The 19,898-nt window shown below is 43.3% G+C and overlaps 1 protein-coding gene across 2 annotated transcripts in view; it reads right to left on the minus strand.

The window, feature by feature from the left end:
* Window positions 1–9,975, minus strand: part of LOC106605077 (zinc finger protein 407) — a 158,443-nt gene extending 148,468 nt beyond the window's left edge. Inside the window, exons 1-2 of one of the 2 annotated variants that reach the window (XM_014200354.2) lie at window positions 9,869–9,975; window positions 3,551–7,175 (exon numbers count right to left, since the gene is read on the minus strand). In XM_014200354.2, the coding sequence (XP_014055829.1) occupies window positions 3,551–7,094 (3,544 nt within the window). In that variant the 5' untranslated portion in view covers window positions 7,095–7,175; window positions 9,869–9,975. The remainder of the gene's footprint in view (window positions 1–3,550; window positions 7,176–9,868) is intronic. The other variant, XM_014200355.2, reaches the window with a different exon arrangement.
* Window positions 9,976–19,898: the final 9,923 nt, after the last annotated feature.

Genomic DNA, 19,898 nt, shown 5'->3' on the forward strand with positions numbered 1-19,898 from the left:
ATCCCAAGACTCATTGCAATATTTATTTCAGGGGCAGCCGCTGATTTGATTAAGCACTTTGTGTAGATTACTAATTTGTTCATACACGGTTCACTTGCCGCGAGCTGGAAGTACGACACGTTGAATTTTAAGCCGGTAACGAAGATTGAAAGGCAAGCGCGTGCTAACAAGGCCCGCAAACAGGCGAGGGAGGGGCGTTAACACATGAGCGCCGGTGAATCGGGCCTCTTCATTTAGCATCGATACACACCCCTATGATGTGCTCCCCAAAACAAACATACACACACGCCCAAGCCGAGGTGAAGCGAGTGACAGGCGCAGAGGATCTGGCCAGATGGCTGTGTGAGTGAGTATGAGACAGGAGGAGAGAGGCGTAGCATCCCTCCCTTCTCACGTCTCATCATGTTAATACTCCACCACTCCACTTAAACAGCCTCCATGAAACTGAAATTGACTATTGAAATTGTTAAATTAATATTGCCAACCACACAGGGGCAATGTGGCTCCCTCACATTCCAGATGAGATGGGTAATGACCCGCAATGCGCTTTCTCTCTCTCTCTCTCTCTCTCTCTCTCTCTCTCTCTCTCTCTCTCTCTCTCTCTCTCCCTCTCTCTCTCTCTCTCTCTCTCTCTCTCTCTCTCTCTCTCTCTCTCTCTCTCTCCCTCTCCCTCTCCCTCTCCCTCTCCCTCTCCCTCAAGGGATACTTCAGGATTTTGGCAATGCTAGCAGATACCCATAGACTATCAGTCATTGTGCTAATGCTTGTTAGCATTAGCTCTCAAAAGTACCTCTAACTTCCTTCCTACTGGACACAGAGACATAAACATGGTATCCAGGAGTTCCTCTGACTCTGGCGAAGTAGATAAACCCCTTTTAAAACATATTTAAAAAGGGACAGATTTTTTTTCCCAGTGTTGAATTTTCAATCAAATGTTGTGGGAACATAACATCCATGTTTGTCTACCACCCCAGGATCAACTTTTTCATCAAGAGAGGCCCGATCAGACATCGTACAGCCAGACCAACACATACAAATCAAGTTCCTGTAACTCGTTTTTTTTTTTACACCTTCAGAAACTCATTGTGTGTGTGTGTGTGTGTGTGTGTGTGTGTGTGTGTGTGTGTGTGTGTGTGTGTGTGTGTGTGTGTGCGTGTCTGTGTGTGCGTGTGTGTGTGTGTCGTGTGTGTGTGTGTTTGTTTGTTTGTTAGAGAGAAAGAGTGTGTGTGTGCATGTTTGGCAAGTGTGTGTGGTGATTATGTGTGTGTGCCCATTACTTCAACCCACCCCAGGCCTCAGAAGGTCAGACAGCTCTCTCAAGTGAAAAAGTGACCAATTTAGCTCAAAATGCAAATCCAGTTGCATCCTCATTGGCAAAATGTAAGTATTTTTTTCCCCCAGGGGACAAATTGACAAATATGCGTGCAGCCTCCCACCATCTCCTGATTTCACTGATTAATCAAGTAAATAAAAAATCTTGGTTTAATTAAAACGATCTGGACGTGCTCCCAGTCCAAACACTGGTGGACCCCACAGTCCTGTTCCACAGCACTGGAAGAAGTGTACACGATAAATGACCACATACAAAGAGAGAATAACTCAATGTAATGAGGGAACTTAGCAATAATAATAACTAGCATACGGTGTCAAAATGCTAAGAAATAGGTGCATTCTACAAATAGGCAAAGAAAATGAACAAACTCATAAATAAGGAGATAAATAAGGAGATAATTCAATCGAAAAAGCCACCTAAAAAATAACGACAATACTCAAATCGAGACCTCCAAATGTGCCCTTGACTTTGATAAACACATCTTCTTAAAGTGTCACTGTTTTCATTTGCTTAAGTAACACTTTTCCTCAGCTGGGACCAGAGTAATGGCGTTGTTTACATGGCAATATGAAATACTGTAGCAGGCTCATAACAGAATATTACAAATTCAACAAAATATCACGCAAAGAATACATCAAAATGTTGATCATTTGGCCTCATAATCTTTCTCTTATTGATGTTGTCTGTCCTTTCAGACTACTCGCCTGTACAACAAACAGAATTTCAATTCAGTCTTACTGTACAGTATGTGTGAGTCTCCCCATGCCACGTAACCACAAAGTGTGGTTTTGTTGAGCCACAGAGAAATGAGGGGAATGCCAAAGTAAAGACAGTTAGATGCTCTGCTTGTATGTTTTTATTTTTCTGAATTAATCAATCGTAAGACGTACCCCAGCAAAACAGACCATATGCCAACCTGAACCAGTTTGCAATGGTGAGACGATGGCGACTCTTCACCCCATATTAGAAGTTGAGAGGTCATCCCAAACAGAAGTAGGCCTAATCATGTCGTCTCAGTGATGGGTAAGGGCACACACTTAGAGAAAGCAGCAGCAGCCTGAGTATCTGAGCATTCTGACCCACATGACTACCATAGTGCATCGTGGCAGTACCTCTCATTGACTCTGCTACTGGCAACCTCTCCGTCAACTCTCCGAGACGGTCCACACACCTTAACCCTCCTCGGCCATTAGTCAGTCACTCCACACACAGAGAGAGAGAGACACAGACACACACACACACAACCTCAGACACACGCACACACAGAGAGACACATAATACACCCAGAACGACCATAGAGCTCTGTCTGTACTCCAATTAAAGTACCATTAAAGTTTGGGCTGAAAGGGGGACGGACCGGAGGAAGCAGAGAAGGGCATTTATTGATGGCGCCCTCACTTCTCATTCCTACATTAAGCTGATTTTAAAAGCAATTAATACACATGGTCAAGGAAGAGTAATGGAGCGCCCTCTATTCTTAACCCGCCAGACATTCCCCAGTCATAGACCTGACCAGCCGAACCCTGATTTGCATTATAAATGACAAGATAAATCTTAATGGATTGAGGATAATCAGCTCACCGTGTAGGCTGACACACACACACACACACACACACACACACACACACACACACACACACACACAAGGGAAATGAAGGGCTTTGAATACGCCTGCATTGATTATTTTAAATTATTAGCCCACCTCCCTTTTGGGTCTCCAATGCTTTTAGCCAAAGCTTTAACACATTTACAGAGACTTATTGACTATAATTACAACCGAGTCTTGGTAATGGACACATCAATTATGAGTCGCACATGTCTTTGACCAGGCGGTGCACAGGGAATCCCAATCCGTGGTCCATTAGCATCTCCTGCAGCTCAGTCTTTTTCCGTCTCCATTCCTCCAATGCATGGCTTAAGCTCACACCACTACATGAACCATGCCTCTCCTCTGATACCTGGTCTGGCCCTGATACCGCTATATAGGCTAGACTACAGTATCTCAAAACCTGATGTTCAACACATGTAATGATTGACAATGCTGGTACATTCTAAGTGGTGTATACACTGTATAATAGCACCTATGAACATTAGTGATGCAGCTATCAATGACTTTAAAATAACTCATTTAAAAAAACGAGGTATGTTATCATTAACAAAAACCAAAAAACAATAGCAGTGAAGGTTTTCTAATAAATGTTTTGGGAGACAACGTACCTGTGTGTGTGCGAATGTGCGCCAGGAAGGCCATGGAGTTGCTGCTCTTGCACACCTTGCCGCAGTGCTTGCACACGCTGCCCTGGTTCTCCTCGCGCTCGCGGTTGATCTGCTCCGTGTCCTCCAGGACGTACTTGTTGACCTCGCGCAACAGCTCCTCGTGCTTCTCCTTGATGTGCACGAACAGCTCCTGCTCCGTCTCGAACGGGTCCGTGCACTTCACGCACTTGAAGGTGGCACCGCCTTCCGGAAGCTCCTCGATGCTGGCCTGCTCGTTGCGCAGGTGGGCGGCGCTGGTCAGGTGCTGGTGCAGGTTGCTCTCCGTGTAGAAGGACTTGCCGCACAGCATGCAGTGGAAGTGCTTCTCCTTGGACGGGTGCTTCATGGAGATGTGCACATTGAGGCCGCTCATGCCGTCCGCCACGAAGCCGCAGTCCTCGCAGCGGATGCGGGGGTTGGGAGTTAACCCCTTGGACAGACCTGAAGACCCTACAGGTTTGGTTCTTTTGATCTTCTGAAAACTGCCCGCCCCGGCCAGGCCAGAGTGGCCCTCAACAGAGTGAGCCATGCGTTCTTCATGCAACGCCAGCTCGGCTTCAGTCAAGGACTTGAGAGGTATGATGCAAGCGTCGAACGGCAGCGCCCTGGTGAGCTGTTTCTCTGGGGAAGAGATGTCAGGTTTCTCATCAGCCATCTCAACGTCGTCGTCTGAACAGAATAGTTCTGGTTCCGCCTCGGGCTCGGCCCCTTCCTTCTGGCCTTCCTCAGGCGGTGTTATGGTGATTTCGGCTGGTGCTTCCTGAGGCTCAATCGTACCTGGAGCTTCGTTGCTGGTTTGTTCCGAGCCACCACAGGACGCCTCACCAGCCACCTGGATCTCTGTGTTTTCCTCAACAACAGTGCCACTAACTTCCACTATTGGGGCTGCATGCTCATTGCTCAAAACGTCAGAAGTCTGTGTGGGGTTAGTGGTAGTATGCTCTGTGTCTGTGGGCTGGTCTGTAGCTGTGTCTGTGGGTTGCTCTGTATCGGTGATAGGGGGCTGGTCTGTGTCTGTGATGTTGGGCTGCTCTGTGTCAGTGGGTTGGTCTGTATCTGTGTCTGTGGGTTGTTCTGTGTCGATGATAGGGGCCTGGTCTGTGTCGTTGGGCTGGTCTGTGTCTGTGGGTTGGTCTGTATCTGTGGGTTGTTCTGTATCGATGATAGGGGGCTGGTCTGTGTCTGTGTCGTTGGGCTGGTCTGTGTCTGTGGGTTGGTCTGTATCTGTGGGTTGTTCTGTATCGATGATAGGGGGCTGGTCTGTGTCTGTGTCGTTGGGCTGCTCTGTCTCTGTGGGTTGATCTGTATCTATAATGTTAGGCTGGTCTGTACTTGTGCCTGTGGGCTGCTCTATGTCTGTGTCAGGGGGCACTGATGGGGAGAGATCCTCAGTGTGAGCATTGTTGTCAGCATCAGGGTCAGCTCTGTTCCCCAGCTCCATGGCCTCCTCCTCCGGCTGTGCCAGGTCTTCCGCCACAAAGCTCTCCAGGTTCTCTAGGTAGACCTCACTCTTCTGCTTATGCTTGTCCGTGGCGGCGTGGCGAGACATCTCTCGACGCGTGACCGCGTAGTAGCTGCACGCCAGGCACACAAACTCAAAGTCCCGGGTGTGTCTCCTCTTCACGTGGAGGTCGAGGGAGGGAATCGAATGAGCTACGAAGCTGCAATGGCTGCAGGAGTTGACCAAGTCGTACTTGCTCTTTTTCGGGCTGCTCACTTGTGCTTTGACGTCGTCTTGTGACAGCTCCCCTGTTTTGTCCGTGGCCCCCTCCTCTCCTTTGGACCCTGCTCTGACTGGACTATTCGGATGTATAGCCTCACCCTCGCTGACCTGAGAGCCTGACTCTTTACTCACGACCTGCACTGATGTATCCAGGTCCACTTGGCCATCGCTGCTAGCATCCTCCACGCGTTTAAGGTGCTTCTTTGTGACACAGTGTCGGTCCATGTCGCCTTTCGTCACACAGTTGTAAGAACAAAGCTTGCAGGTGTAGCTGTACTGCCGGCTGTGCTTACGACGAATATGCACATTTAGATTGGTACTATTGGAGGCGAGAAGGCCACAGTATTCACATGTAGTTGCAGCAGGCCCCTTTGGCCTGCCTCTCCTCCTCTTGGGGGGGCTTTTCTCGTCCGTGTTCTCTTCCATGTTCTCCAACACGGCTTTCGCAGCCTCAACAGCTTCCTCATTAACATCAGATCGCAGCTCTCCATCATGTCCGATGACCCCTACCGCCACGTCATCTGTCAGCATGTCGTCCCCGACCGAATCTGTGCTCACCTTCTCAACGCACTCCTCAAAGGAGGACCCTGTGTTTTTCTCCTCAGCCACACGCTGGTGGCTCTCCGAGGACACATGTGTGTCCATCCACTCGGATGTAGCGGTGTAGTAGTGGCAGACGTTACAGAGGAAGCGATGCTCGCCATGGTGCTTTAGCCGAGCGTGGCTCTCCAGCAAAGCAGAGTTGCTGACCCTGAATTCGCAACTCCCGCACTGCAGCTGGAACCTGGCACCGAGCGCACGCTTGGACGCCCGGGTCTGAGTCGTCGTGGGGGCAAAGATTTGAGCCTGTTCGGCTGTCTTCTTGTCCATGGGTGACGAGAGGCCAGAGGATTCCCTGCTTTCCGCGACTCGTTTGTTGTGCTTGTTACTAAGACAGTGCTTTTCGTAGTCGCACTTTGCCACACAGGAGTACAAGCAGAATTCACAGAAGTAATTCATCTCTTTGGTGTGGCGTCTCTTGATGTGTGTATCTAGGCTTGGCTTGTCCCTAAACTCGTGACCACAGTAGCTGCAAGCATGTATAGTCTTGGGCTTGGGGCCCCGTTTACCTACTATCTTCTTACCGGGGGTCTTTTCTTGCTCCTCCTCTGCAATCTCCTCTGTAGCAATTGTAGTCACCTTCATATCAAAAGTATCTCTCCCTGTCCCTTGTTTCTCAGCAATTTCCTCTTTGGCTATTATTGAAGTCACCTCCCCCTCAGAACCCTCTGCCTCTGTGCCCTGGCTCTGACTCTCTGTGGCATCCTGCTGTCTCTCACAGCTGCTCACTTTCTCCTCAGTGTCTCCACCTGTCTTGTAATTAGAACTCTGTGCTGTTGCTCCGGTTGTGGAGCCATCTATTTCAACAAGTACCTCAGCTGAGCTCAGACCCCTGGTCTTTCCTCTACCGGTGTGCTTCCTCTTGGAGTGAATCTTCAAGGCAGTTGGAGTTTTGGCCACAAAGCCACAGATGGGACAGGCACGGCCGTAACCTGTCTCCGGGGTAACGTTCACCTCAGCCCGAGGGGGCTGGTCTGACTCCTTCCCATCAGCCACCTTACTGCTGGTGTCCTCCTCAATCTCTCCTGTGCTGTCAGCTGTGACATCATCAGGCCTGGGCCTCTTTGCTAGGGAAGGAATTCCTCCACTCTCCATTTCCTCTGTGCAGACATTTCCTGTGTCCCCATGATGAGGCACCTTGTCCTCATTAATCTCCTTCCCTGACCTTAATTCTCTGTCCATGTTAGACAACTCCTGATGTCTTTACATGAGAAGAGGAAATTGGACTCTGTTCCAGCAATCAATGAAGTTATGATCCTGTTCCTGTAAAGTAAAATTTAAGATGGGCAATCCTCATATAATTGACTGTGAAATTAGCTGAACAAAATAAATACAACATAACAATACTGTGTTTCATATAACAAAACTGTGTTTCAAATGATATAGATGGAGTAGGCTACTCAGAGATCATTCCGCATGTTCAAAAACGAAGTTGGCCAAATGTAGGTATTGGTCGCCATCTAGTGATTTCAGAATGAAACTGTTCAATGATAAGGTGGTTGACGTTGCATGCATGTGATGTTGCATTTGATTTTAAAAAATATTTTAAAAAACAGGGAAAGGCAGTGAGTGGTCAGTAGCATAAATTGAAGAAAATTACAATTAATTAGGCCTAGATTCTATTTACCTCTCCCCTTTAAATCTATTTAACTTCAAAGATACCTAATTTATAAACATTATACAATAGATTTAGTACAGCTGATGGTTGACACAGACGAGTCTCCTAAGAACTTAGCTGGCTTAGATATTTCACTCTCCCTTCTTGTGACCTATCTACTGTAGTCTACATTTAGGCACCATCTCTCTGGATGGGGTGCCAATCGCTTGTGAGAATTTTGGTCAAAATCTCATTGCTATGCAATATCTTTTTCAACCTGATGCCAAAAATATAATTCCCAAGTACGTGGGACTTCGCGCCACCTTGACATTACATGAACTAATTTTTGTTCCCCGTCGAATTTTATGACTACTCTCCTCAAACATTTAGATAATAGGTCAAATGAATTATATGCGTGGTCAAGTTTGCTTTAAAAGCAGGCAATGATTTATTTAAAAAAAAAATGGAAATGAACTAAACCTGACCTGCTCCTCTTACCACCTGTTCCAGTAGCCAGTCTAGCCACCCTCTCACATGCCTTGCCAGGACATGTCTTCAAAGTATTGATTTATCTCAAGATAGTGTCCAAATTGGTGAGAGATTACATGGTAATAACAAAAATATAAACGCAACATGCAACAATTTCAAAGATTTTGCTGAGTTACAGTTCATATAAGGAAATAAGTCAATATAAATAAATTAGGCCCTAATCTATGGATTTCACATGACTGGGCAGGGGAGCAGCCATGGTTGGGCATAGGCCCACCCACTTGGGAGCCAGGCCCAGCCAATCAGAATTCGTTTTTCCCCACAAAAGAGCTATATTACAGACATAAATACTCCTCTGCACCCGCCCCTCCCACGGGTGAAGAAACCGGATGTGGAGGTCCTGGGCTGGCGTGGTTACACGTGGTCTACGGTTGTGAAGCCGGTTGGACATGCTACCAAATTCTCTAAAACTACGTTGGACATGGCTTATGGTAGAGCGATTAACATGTTATTGTCTGGCAACAGCTATGGTGGACATTCCTGCAGTCAGCATGCCAATTGTGCACTCCCTTAAAACCTGAGACATCTGTGGCATTGTGTTGTGACAAAACTGCTCATTTTAGTGGCATTTTATTGTCCAGCACAAGGTGCACCTGTGTAATGATCCTGCTGTTTAATCAGCTTGTGATATGCCACATCTGTCAGATGGATGGATTATCTTGACTAAGGATGAAATGCTTAGATGTAAACAAATGTGTGCATATTTTTTATTAATACGTTTGTGTGTATGAAACATTTCTGGGATATTTTATGTCAGCTCATGAAACCAGCACTTAAAATGTTACGTTTGTTTTTGTTCAGTGTAATTTAAAGATTTGAAGAAAGTCAGGTGGTTACTGGAGTGAGAAAATACAGTATGTGACTAAAGTAAAATAATAAGAGCATGTTAGGGAGTACAATTATCTGACGAACTGTGCTAATCACTTGACAGCCAACCGGGTACATTTCACATATAATTGCATGAATTCAAACTTTATTTTCCTGCTGAAGACTCGTTTTTCAGTACGTCTCCACGTTGCCCTGGACAGAGTGGAGTGTTAAGCAGAGCTAGGCTCTTGCAACTGGGAGTCCGGCTTTCCTACCTAGTAACTCCTTAGCTAACTAGCTTAGCATTAGCTAGCGTTAGCCAGTTACAGCCACGAGGGTCTAACTAGCTAGCTAGCATGGGTGGTCCGGTGGTTATGCATGTACGATATAGTTAAGGTCGACGTTCTGCATATATATTGGCAGCAAATTGACTAACGTCAGCTAATTTGAAGACATTGCTGGTCGGCTATCACACTGCCACTGGCTAGTTGCTACCAATGCCAGAGTGCTGCCAAAAGTAGCTAAAGTAAAACTTCTCAATATATGGGTCATCCTTCCAAACGTATTTCTTCTAATTTAAGAACAAGGGTATCAAGTAATATTCGACTTTTGGGAAATTAGCGTCAAGGTCGGTTTGGATGTAGCTATTTCATTCCGACTGGTTCATATTTGTGTCAACCATCATTCCGATACCAATATGTTCAAAATATTCATGAAAATACACAAGAGCCAGAAATTTGAGTTACGTGAAGCCAGTCCTATCAGATAAGAGTATTTTCACTGTCGTCCAATGAGTGCGGCATAGAGGTGGGACTTGTTTGCTCTTATGCCCTAAAAACGACGGCAGCACAGAGGCCCAAAAAGGAAGCTAATGTCGACCTTTGAAATACATGTGTTTATAAGCTAAACAGTTGCTGTACATAAATTGTAAATATCCACAATGCTTTAGGTATTACAGACCCGTATTTAAGTAATCAATATGATGGTAGTTTTAACAGCTTACCTACAATTTCCCCAGTATTCTCAATGTCCGCGCTTTTCCCCCTTGGTCACAAGTGGCGTACCGTAGCACGTACCATACGTCACTCTAGCAAGCTGATGTGGTGTTCAGGACAACTCGGAAAGTTCCGATTTAGATGGATGATGGACACTTCAATTTGAAATTTCATCCGTCGTTATATCTTCTCCCGTTTTGGTGGCTTCAATTTCATGTTACTTTGTAACAATAACATTTATAAGATTCCTATAAAAATTATCTGCTGTTCATAGACAGGAATTCTTAGCGTGGTCGTTAATATATAAACAATTTCCCTCCGCATAGGTATTTCATTTGGAACAATATGGATATTTTGTATAGAAACAAGTCTTTATTTTTTAAGAACTGGTTTACTAATCATATCTTGCTGGTGAGTCAACTTTGTAATGCAGAAGGATTGTTACTCAATTATGAGGATTTTTTATCTCATTACAATATCCCTGTTACACCTAGAGAGTTTGCCATAGTCTTTGATGCTATTCTATCTGGAACTCTCATGTTGTTTATGGTGTAACCAGACCTCACCTTCTTGACATACCCTCGCTTAATCCAGTTGACTCTCCAATAGGAAAAAATGCGTTTCTCCTTGCTCCATCAGAACAACAGATTTATACGGGCTTTATTTCAAAGGGATATTGTATGCATTCCTTATGTCACAACTTACTGGAATACATTTGTCAATAATATCTTTTGGAAAAAAGTATGGTTCTTACCAGACAAATACCTTCTTATTAACAAGGTCAAAGAGGTCTCTTTCAGAATGATCCATAAGTAGAGATACTCTCAAAGATTGGCTATGAAAAAGCCAACTGACACTCTTGTGTTACTGACTTGTTGCACCCTCGACAACTACTATGATTATTATTATTTGACCATGCTGGTCATTTATGAACATTTGAACATCTTGGCCATGCGCTGTTATAATCTCCACCCGGCACAGCCAGAAGAGGACTGGCCACCCCTCATAGCCTGGTTCCTCTCTAGGTTTCTTCCTAGGTTTTGGCCTTTCTAGGGAGTTTTTCCTAGCCACCGTGCTTCTACACCTGCATTGCTTGCTGTTTGGGGTTTTAGGCTGGGTTTTTCTGTACAACACTTTGAGATATCAGCTGATGTAAGAAGGGCTATATAAATACATTTGATAAGTATTACCCTGCAAATCATTACCTGAAGAAACTCAAAAAAGACATTAACATTAACTGTACTTTTTGTGTTGAGCATCCAGAAACAGTCTTACATTTATTTTGGCATTGTCTACATGTAAAGAAATTATGGCAAGATATTCATAGTTTTAGAATTGTTAATATTCTTGATGACTTTAGTTTTTTTATGGGATAATGTGCTGCTCGGTTTCCTTAACTATAATAAGGATAAAGAAAAACAATTTTACCTCATGAATCTAATTGTGCTAATGGGAAAACTTCAGATTCATAAATGTAAATTCACAACAACAAAAAAACACTCTTCCTTGTTTTCTATAAGGAATTCGAACAGTATATTAAGACCATTCTATTTTCGTCTAATAAGAAAGCTGTTAAAACAATCAATACGTGTGTATATTTGAATCTTTGTATAATCTGTAATTTGTTGTACCCCCTAGCCTAGCATATGTTATCATTGTCTGTTTGTATACGTCTTGTATGTATACTGGGTTTTCTACGATTAAAAAACGAGAAAAAAAAAAGGATGATGGATTTGGGTTTAATGCTGCGTTCATTGCTAGCCGGAACTGAACTGATTTGTTTAACGCAGCACGTGTATAACTACAACCAGTTAGCAAGTCGGACATTTCAGAGTTTCCTAGCACATGAACGCGCCATTATGGTGGGGACATCCGAAGTATCATAAACAGCACTGACCAAGATTCAAAACAACTGGGAACTATGGAGGTTGATTACCAGGCTTTCACTTGTAGACCTACATTTCTTACACATCAATAGAGATGGAAGAAATGAGATGGCAGAAAGGAAACTAGCCTACTTTTTAGACAATTTAGTTGCTCAAGAACAGGCATCAAATGAGCACACCTGTGAGCAGAGGCTCAGTTCCAGCAAGGCGAGGGAGGCAGAATCACAATCTAATAGTGTGTAGATTTGGGATGCAAGGTGATATGTAGATCAGCGTTCTGCACAGTCTGACTGCAATGTAGTTGATCTCAAATGCACTACCTAGACTTTTTTTTGTTGCACTGTCCCTGTATTCCACTGCTCTATTTCATTGGCAATTGTATACAGCCCACAAGTGGGAGCATCACTCCAGACAGACACACAATGTGTCAGTTAATTAATCACCGTAACCATGTCACATCCCTGTTCGTTGGTGAAGTTTGAAAATGGATTAATGCATGTGCCTTAGTTGATACGGTAGTCTATCCGGTCAGGAGATGATAAATGATACCCGTGCATTGAGTACACTGTTTACATTCCCAGTAATTTTGCTTAATTCATCACAGTCAAAATCATATGACATGGATGGTTAGAAACGCAGCCCCCATCTCCAATTTTTCATGAGGTTCATTAGTCATTTGTACCCAGCTGTCTCTACTGAGAGAGGAAGGGTTGACTATGTTGGACACTGACTGAAACTCTGCCCGTCTTCCTTGCAGGATATCGTCAATAAATAGATTTCACGCAACAAACCAACAGTTGCTCTTTGGTCCTTTGATTAGTTATCTCAAAGAAACATGATATAATTGCAAGTAGTAATGCAAATAGTTATTGATTTTTAACTACGACGGCTTGATATACATTTTGATGTAACCCCATTGTAAGTAATACAAAAAAAACACTGCATGAAAGGCTGACTATGCTTCTCCTAGAAGAACACTAGAGGGTGCTAAAATGTTGTTCCCATAGTAATACATGTAATAACACATTTCATTTACATTTTACATTTACGTCATTTAGCAGACATAACCCATAATACCTGCATTTACAGTGCCTTGCAAAAGTATTCATCCCCCATGGCAGTTTTCCTATTTTGTTGTATTACAACCTGCAATTTAAATAGATTTTTATTTGGATTTCATGTAATGGACATACACAAAATAATCCAAATTGGTGAAGTGAAATAAAAAAAATAACTTGTTTAAAAAAAAAAAAAAAGATTTAATTTTTAAATGGAAAAGTGGTGCGTGCATATGTATTCACCCTCTTTGCTATGAAGCCACTAAATAAGATCTGGTGCAACCAATTACCTTCAGAAGTTAAATAAAGTCCACCTGTGTGCAATCTAAGTGTCACATGATCTGTCACATGATCTCAGTATATATACACCTGTTCCGAAAGGCCCCAGAGTCTGCAACACCACTAAGCAAGCGGCACCACCAAGCATCCGGCACCATGAAGACCAAGGAGTTCTCCAAACAGGTCAGGGACAAAGTTGTGGAGAAGTACAGATCAGGGTTGGGTTATAAAAAAATATCAAAAACTTTGAACATCCCACAGAGCACCATTAAATCCATAATTAAAAAATGAAAAGAATATGGCACCACAACAAACCTGCCAAGAGAGGGCCACCCACCAAAACTCACGAACCAGGCAAGGAGGAGATTCATCAGAGAGGCAACAAAGAGACCAAAGATAACCCTGAAGGGGCTGCAAAGCTCCTCAGTGGAGATTGGAGTATCTGTCCATAGGACCACGTTAAGCCGTGCACTCCACAGAGCTGGGCTTTACGGAAGAGTGGATAGAAAAAAGCAATTTCTTAAAGAATGAAATAAGCAAACACGTTTGGTGTTCGCCAAAAGGCATGTGGGAGACTCCCCAAACATATGGAAGAATGTACTCTGGTCAGATGAGACTAAAATTGAGCTTTTTGGCCATCAAGGATAACGCAATGTCTGGCGCAAACCCAACACCTCCCCACAGTGAGGCATGGTGGTGGCAGCGTCATGCTGTGGGAATGTTTTTCATTGGCAGGGACTGGGAAACTGGTCAGAATTGAAGGAATGATGGACGACACTAAATACAGGGAAATTCTTGAGGGAAACCTGTTTCAGTCTTCCAGAGATTTGAGACTGGGATGGAGGTTCACCTTCCAGCAGGACAATGACCCTAAGCATACTGCTAAAGCAACACTCGAGTGGTTTAAGGGGAAACATTTAAATGTCTTGGAATGGCCTAGTCAAAGCCCAGACCTCGATCCAATTGAGAATCTTTGGTATGACTTAAAGATTGCTGTACACTAGCGGAACCCATCCAACTTGAAGGAGCTGGAGCAGTTTTGCCTTGAAGAATGGGCAAAAATCCCAGTGGCTAGATTTGCCAAGCTTATAGAGACATACCCCAGAGACGAGCAGCTGTAACTGCTGCCAAAGATGGCTCTACAAAGTATTGACTTTGGGGGAGGTGAATAGTTATGCATGCTAAATTTTTCTGTTAATTTGTCTTATTTCTTGTTTGTTTCACAATAAAAAATATTTTGCATCTTCAAAGTGGTAGGCATGTTGTGTAAATCAAATGTGTAACGAGGGTCGTATAAAGGGGACCAAGGCGCGGCGTGTAGAGTGCTCATATTTACTTTAATGATAACACTTAAACAAAAACAACAAAAGGACAGCCAACAGTTCCGTCAGGTGATACTCACAAAACGGAAAACAACTACCCACCAAAACCCCATAGACAAACCCCAACTTAACTATGATCTCCAATTAGAGACAACACGAACCAGCTGCCTCTAATTGGAGATCATCCAAAACTCAACCTAGAAATAGAAAACAAGAACAAAACATAGAAACAAAAACATAGACTGCCCACCCATATCACACCCTGACCTAACTAACCAGAGAAAAACAGCTCTCATAGGTCAGAGCGTGACAAAATGATACAAACCCCTCCAAGAATCCATTTTAATTCCAGGTTGTAATGCAACAACATAGGAAAAATGCCAAGCCACTGTAGGTATTTGCCTGGATTAGATCCAATATGGATGGTGTGCAGTACTGCTACCAGGGTTGTGTCGTCTAATCATTTCTCATTCCTTTGTGCTGAGGGGGCCACCAGCTGATTTGCGCTCAACTGTCTAGGTGTTTTAGATAAGTGCAGAAATTGAGATGAGAAGAGTACCCCATTTAGGCTTTTTTCCTGCACCCTAATCCCTACCCAGAATCCTGAGCAATCTTGAATGAGATGGTCATATTTTAAAGGATTTGTCCCTCCAACGTAGACTTTGAAACAATAGGTTGCTTACTGTATAATAAAACAACTATTACAGATTGGCATATTTCAAATAATCCATAAGGTTATTTGAATCAATGAATCATAACCTTATTTTCCAGAAGGATGCTCTGTATGAAACAGAACAACATATGTCACGCAATGCCATGAAAATCCATTTTAATTGTGACTAAGTCATAAACTATCAAATGCTTTCTGAGTTCCTTGTTACTACAGTCTTGCCCTAGACACAACTATTGTAGAATACCTGTAGGTTATCACAGTTCAGCAACCTAGAGACAACAAAGAGGAAGGCCTCTCCTTGGCCTTGAACTCTGCTTTTATGGCAGTATTTTTGAATTGGAGGCAATAAAACGAGAAATATAGGTGGCTTCTGGGTGCTGACACCAAGAGACACAAATCCACTTCAGTCTGAAAAGTATAGATAATTGGGATGATAAAATGTGTTTTTCACAAGGGTCACTCAACTTTGAATTCAACTTCAGAAAGAGTTAGAATACAGATCAAATTCAAATTGAGTTGGAGTATATAAAATGGTGGCAACATATGTCTCCAAAGCTGCAGCAAACTTGTGAGGGAATTGAAACAAACGTGTATTTTCCCATAAAACTGAATTTATAGGGAAAATAAGAAAAAGCAAAAAAGAGTAGTCATCCAATCAGTAAAGCAATGAAAATCATATCCTTTAGGCAAGTGTCATGATATACGAATAGATATACTGAAATCTTTTTTTTTTTTACTTTAGTTTATTTAGTACATATTTTCTTAACTATATTTTCTTAAAACTGTATTGTTGGTTAAGGGCTTGTAAGTAAGCATTTCATAGTAAGGTCTACACCTGTTGTATTTGGCGCAAATTATAAATAAAATGTGATTTGATTTGATATTGGCCTACTGTAAGTGATACTGTACACGTTTGAGGGAGCTCCAAGTCCATCGACAAGATCCTTCAGATAATTAGAGAGCATGCCGTTTTGGGAGTTCGACATGCTGTCAAGAGGCGGCGATGTCACCGACCGGCTCTGGTGCCCATATGAACGTTGACTCATGTGAACCTTTGTGACATGCACAGTAGATCAAGGCCAATAAGAGTTGTGCCGGTCACACACAGAGTCAGAGAGGATGGTAATATCCCGCTCTAGAGTTCAATGACCCTGGTAGCAGAGAGGAGAGATGCTGCGCAGCTTACGATCAACCCTTGTGCTTAATAAGTGATATTGTTCAGGGGAAATTGAATATGACAAAGAAATATACCACGATAATTACAATTGTATAGTAAGTTCATGACAATAATTTGAGTCTTGTTTGAACTGTGCAGTTAACATCCTCACCAGTAATGATTGCTGTTACTATCAACTGTTTCTGTTTTTCCAACACAGTATCAACAGTGTAACAAGCTGAAAGTAGAGGCGTTAGACATTGGCTGGGGTGTATTAAAAACAGTGTGAAAGCAATAAAGCATGTCAACAAACTTGTTACAAAGACATTCCTCAGGTGACAGCAATGGCCACTGCGTCACACGTCTCAGAGCAAATGTACCACTTTCGGGATCTTGTTTTCCAAAGACCGAAGAACGCAGCCCTTACGACATTCTTCCAGAATGAAGGACAGTGTTTGATTTTTACTATCTCTGCGGTGATAAGTGTCCGTCCTCCGTGCCAGTCTCAGACTGCTCCTCACCTCAATAAAAAAACAAGCCTTATCAAAGGCATTTACAACTGCCAGCATGCCTCAGGAGTTACAATGCCTGGATGCTTGTCCTGGAAAGTGGACACCTGCATGTCTGACTATTTCCCTGTAGAGAATGTATCTGGCAAAATATCCCCATGTTTTCGTTAAACTAGCTAGTTACGCCCGTGAGCATACAGATACATTACAAAAGCCCTAGAAGACGCCACAATACAGATCTCATACCTCCCTGTGCAGACTGTAACAGGTTATTGCCAGAGAAATGTTGTCTATCTTAAATTCAGTTGCCTTTTTAGCCAATTTGTCTCATCGTCCTTACTCAATAAGGACTATACCTAAAATTATGGATTTCAAGTCAGATGCACACCGATTATGCACACCACTCCACCAATGTATTTCGGCAACCACATCTTGCATCAACCACATCTTGGGTGAGGGCTGGCCTCCTGCGAGCTACTCAATTTGTTATGGCGGAGAGGTTGAGGTGTTTTGCCTAGTGCAAGTGGTGGAACCAGGGTGGATCCTCTTTGGTAGGGTGAATCCTCTTTCCACACCCTCCTCTAAAATCCTCCCAGCCAAGTCCATTGGCCAAATCCCCTCCCCTTCTGAAATTCAGGTCTAGGTGTACCCCGACAAAATCGTGATTATTATGAAGAGTTCTTCATAACCCTCATATCCCACAGACGTAACATGTTGATGTTTTTTCGTCTGTTTGGATAGACTCCTCAAAATACACCAATGGGCACCGTCTCGTCAGAATTATGTGACTAAAAGTGGAAGTCATGCAAGCATTCAGGTGACTGGCGATACCATTGGCGGCCTGCACCTGCAATCTCTTTATTGCAGTTGTTCAGCTCATGACCTTGACCTTGACTACTTTCAGCAGGAAATCTCTGATTTAGACATTTTGATAGCTACGAAACAGTATTTGAAAGTTGAAACAGTGTATCAGAGACTCTAGCTTGATAAAATATTATAAAAAGTATAAAAGATATTGAAGCAATAGTGTTGTGTTAAACAGGGTTCCCCTACTATGCCTCCTTACCCAAAACACATGCAGTGCCTTCGGAAAGTATTCAGGCCCCTTGATTTTTTTTAACATTACAGCCTTATTCTAAAATGGATTAAATTGTTTACCTACACACAATACCCCGTAATGACAAAGCGAAAACAGGTTTTTAGAAATGTTTGCTTATTTATTCAAAATAAAAAACAAAAATACCTTATTTGCATACGTATTCAGACCCTTTGTTATGAGACTCGAAATTGAGCTCAACTGCATCTTGTTTTTGTTTATCATACTTGAGATGTTTCTACAACTTGATTGGAGTCTACCTGTGGTAAATTCAATTGATTGGACATGATTTGGAAAGTCACACACCTGTCTATATAAGGTCCCACGGTTGACAGTGCATGTCTGAGCAAAAGCCAAGCCATGAGGTCGAAGGAATTGTCCGTAGAGCTCCGAGACAGGATTGTGTCAAGGCACAGATCTGGGGAAAGGTACCAAAAAATGGCTGCAGCATTGAAGGTCCACAAGAACACAACGTCCTCCATCATTCTTAAATGGAAGAAGTTTGGAACCACCAAGACTCTTCCTAGAGCTGGCCGCCTGGCAAAACTGAGCAATCGGGGGAGAAGGGCCTTGGTCAGGGAGGTGACCAAGAACCCAGCCGTCTAAGGCGGTCTAAAGCAATGCATCATGTCGGGAGGAAACCTGGCACCATCCTTATGGTGAATCATGGTGGTGGCAGCATCATGCTGTGGGGATGTTTTTCAGCGGCAGGGACTGGGAGACTAGTCAGGATCGAGGGAAAGATGAACGGAGCAAAGTACAGAGAGATCCTTTATGAAAACCTGCTCCAGAGCACTCAGGACCTAAGACTGGGGCGAAGGTTCACCTTCCAACAGGACAACAACCCTAAGCACACAGCCAAGACAACGCAGGAGTGGCTTCGGGACAAGTCTCTGAACCCAATCGAACATCTCTGGAGAAACCTGAAAATAGCTGTGCAGCGACACTCTCCATCCAACCTGACAGAGCTTGAGAGGATCTGCAGAGAAGAATGGGAAAAACTCCCCAAATAGACTGGCTTGTAGCGTCATACCCAAGACTCGATGCTGTAATCACTGCCAAAGATGCTTCAACAAAGTACTGAGTAAAGGGTCTGAATACTTATGTAAATGTGATATTTCAGTTTAACTTTTTTAGTACATGTGCAAACATTTCAAAAAATCTGTTTTTGCTTTGTCATTATGGGGTATTGTGTGTAGATTGAGGAGGAAAAAACAATTTAATCACTTTTAGAATGAGGCTGTAACATAACAAAATGTAGAAAAATTCAAGGGGTCTGAATACTTTCCAAGTGCACTGTATGACACATGCTCACATCCTGTTAATTTATCAGACTAATAAAGTAATCAGCTTATCTGGTTCAAACCTCTGTGCTAGGCACTGCAAAGATAACAAACCATATCCACCAGTTTTTCACTATCTAATCAATGGCATGGGGTTGTTCAATGACAGACATGTTTAAAATCTATCAATTGATTGTTTAAGTTCAGAGAGACAAATAATCATGTTTTTTTTTGGCAAAACGCTTAAAATATATTTACATACTTTAAATGGTTGAGTTGGTTGAAACCAGAGATAGAATCTTGATCTTGTGGTTTTGGTCTTGAGATCACACAATGCCACATACGGTAAATGTGGTCTTGGTATTGGTCATTGGGTCTGGGTCCCAGCATCAATGTTCAGGTCTAGGTCGGGATCTCAGCTCATGGTCCCAGACCATAGTTAGTCTCTCAACTCGTGTGGTCAAGATATCTCTTGTCAGAGTTATGTGACTAAAAGTAGTGACACAACACAAAAGTGTCAGGGCACCTTGCTTTTTGTGGAAACCGGATGGGACGCCTTCAGATTGGCCTTGCTCTGTGTCTCGTTCTGGATCTTGTTTTTCCACATTTTAACTGGTCTTGGGCTTGTCAGGCTCTCGATACACTTGGTCTGGATTTCAGTCTCAAGAGTTTGGTTCTTGGTGTGGGTCTCAAAAGGTTGCGTATTGGTTTGGTCGGGGTCTGGTATTAGTTTGGGTATCGAGAAGTCTGCTGGACCGATTTGCCCAGAAAACACA

This window comes from Salmo salar, chromosome ssa05 (assembly GCF_905237065.1).
Source record: "Salmo salar chromosome ssa05, Ssal_v3.1, whole genome shotgun sequence".
Taxonomy (NCBI): Eukaryota; Metazoa; Chordata; class Actinopteri; order Salmoniformes; family Salmonidae; genus Salmo; species Salmo salar.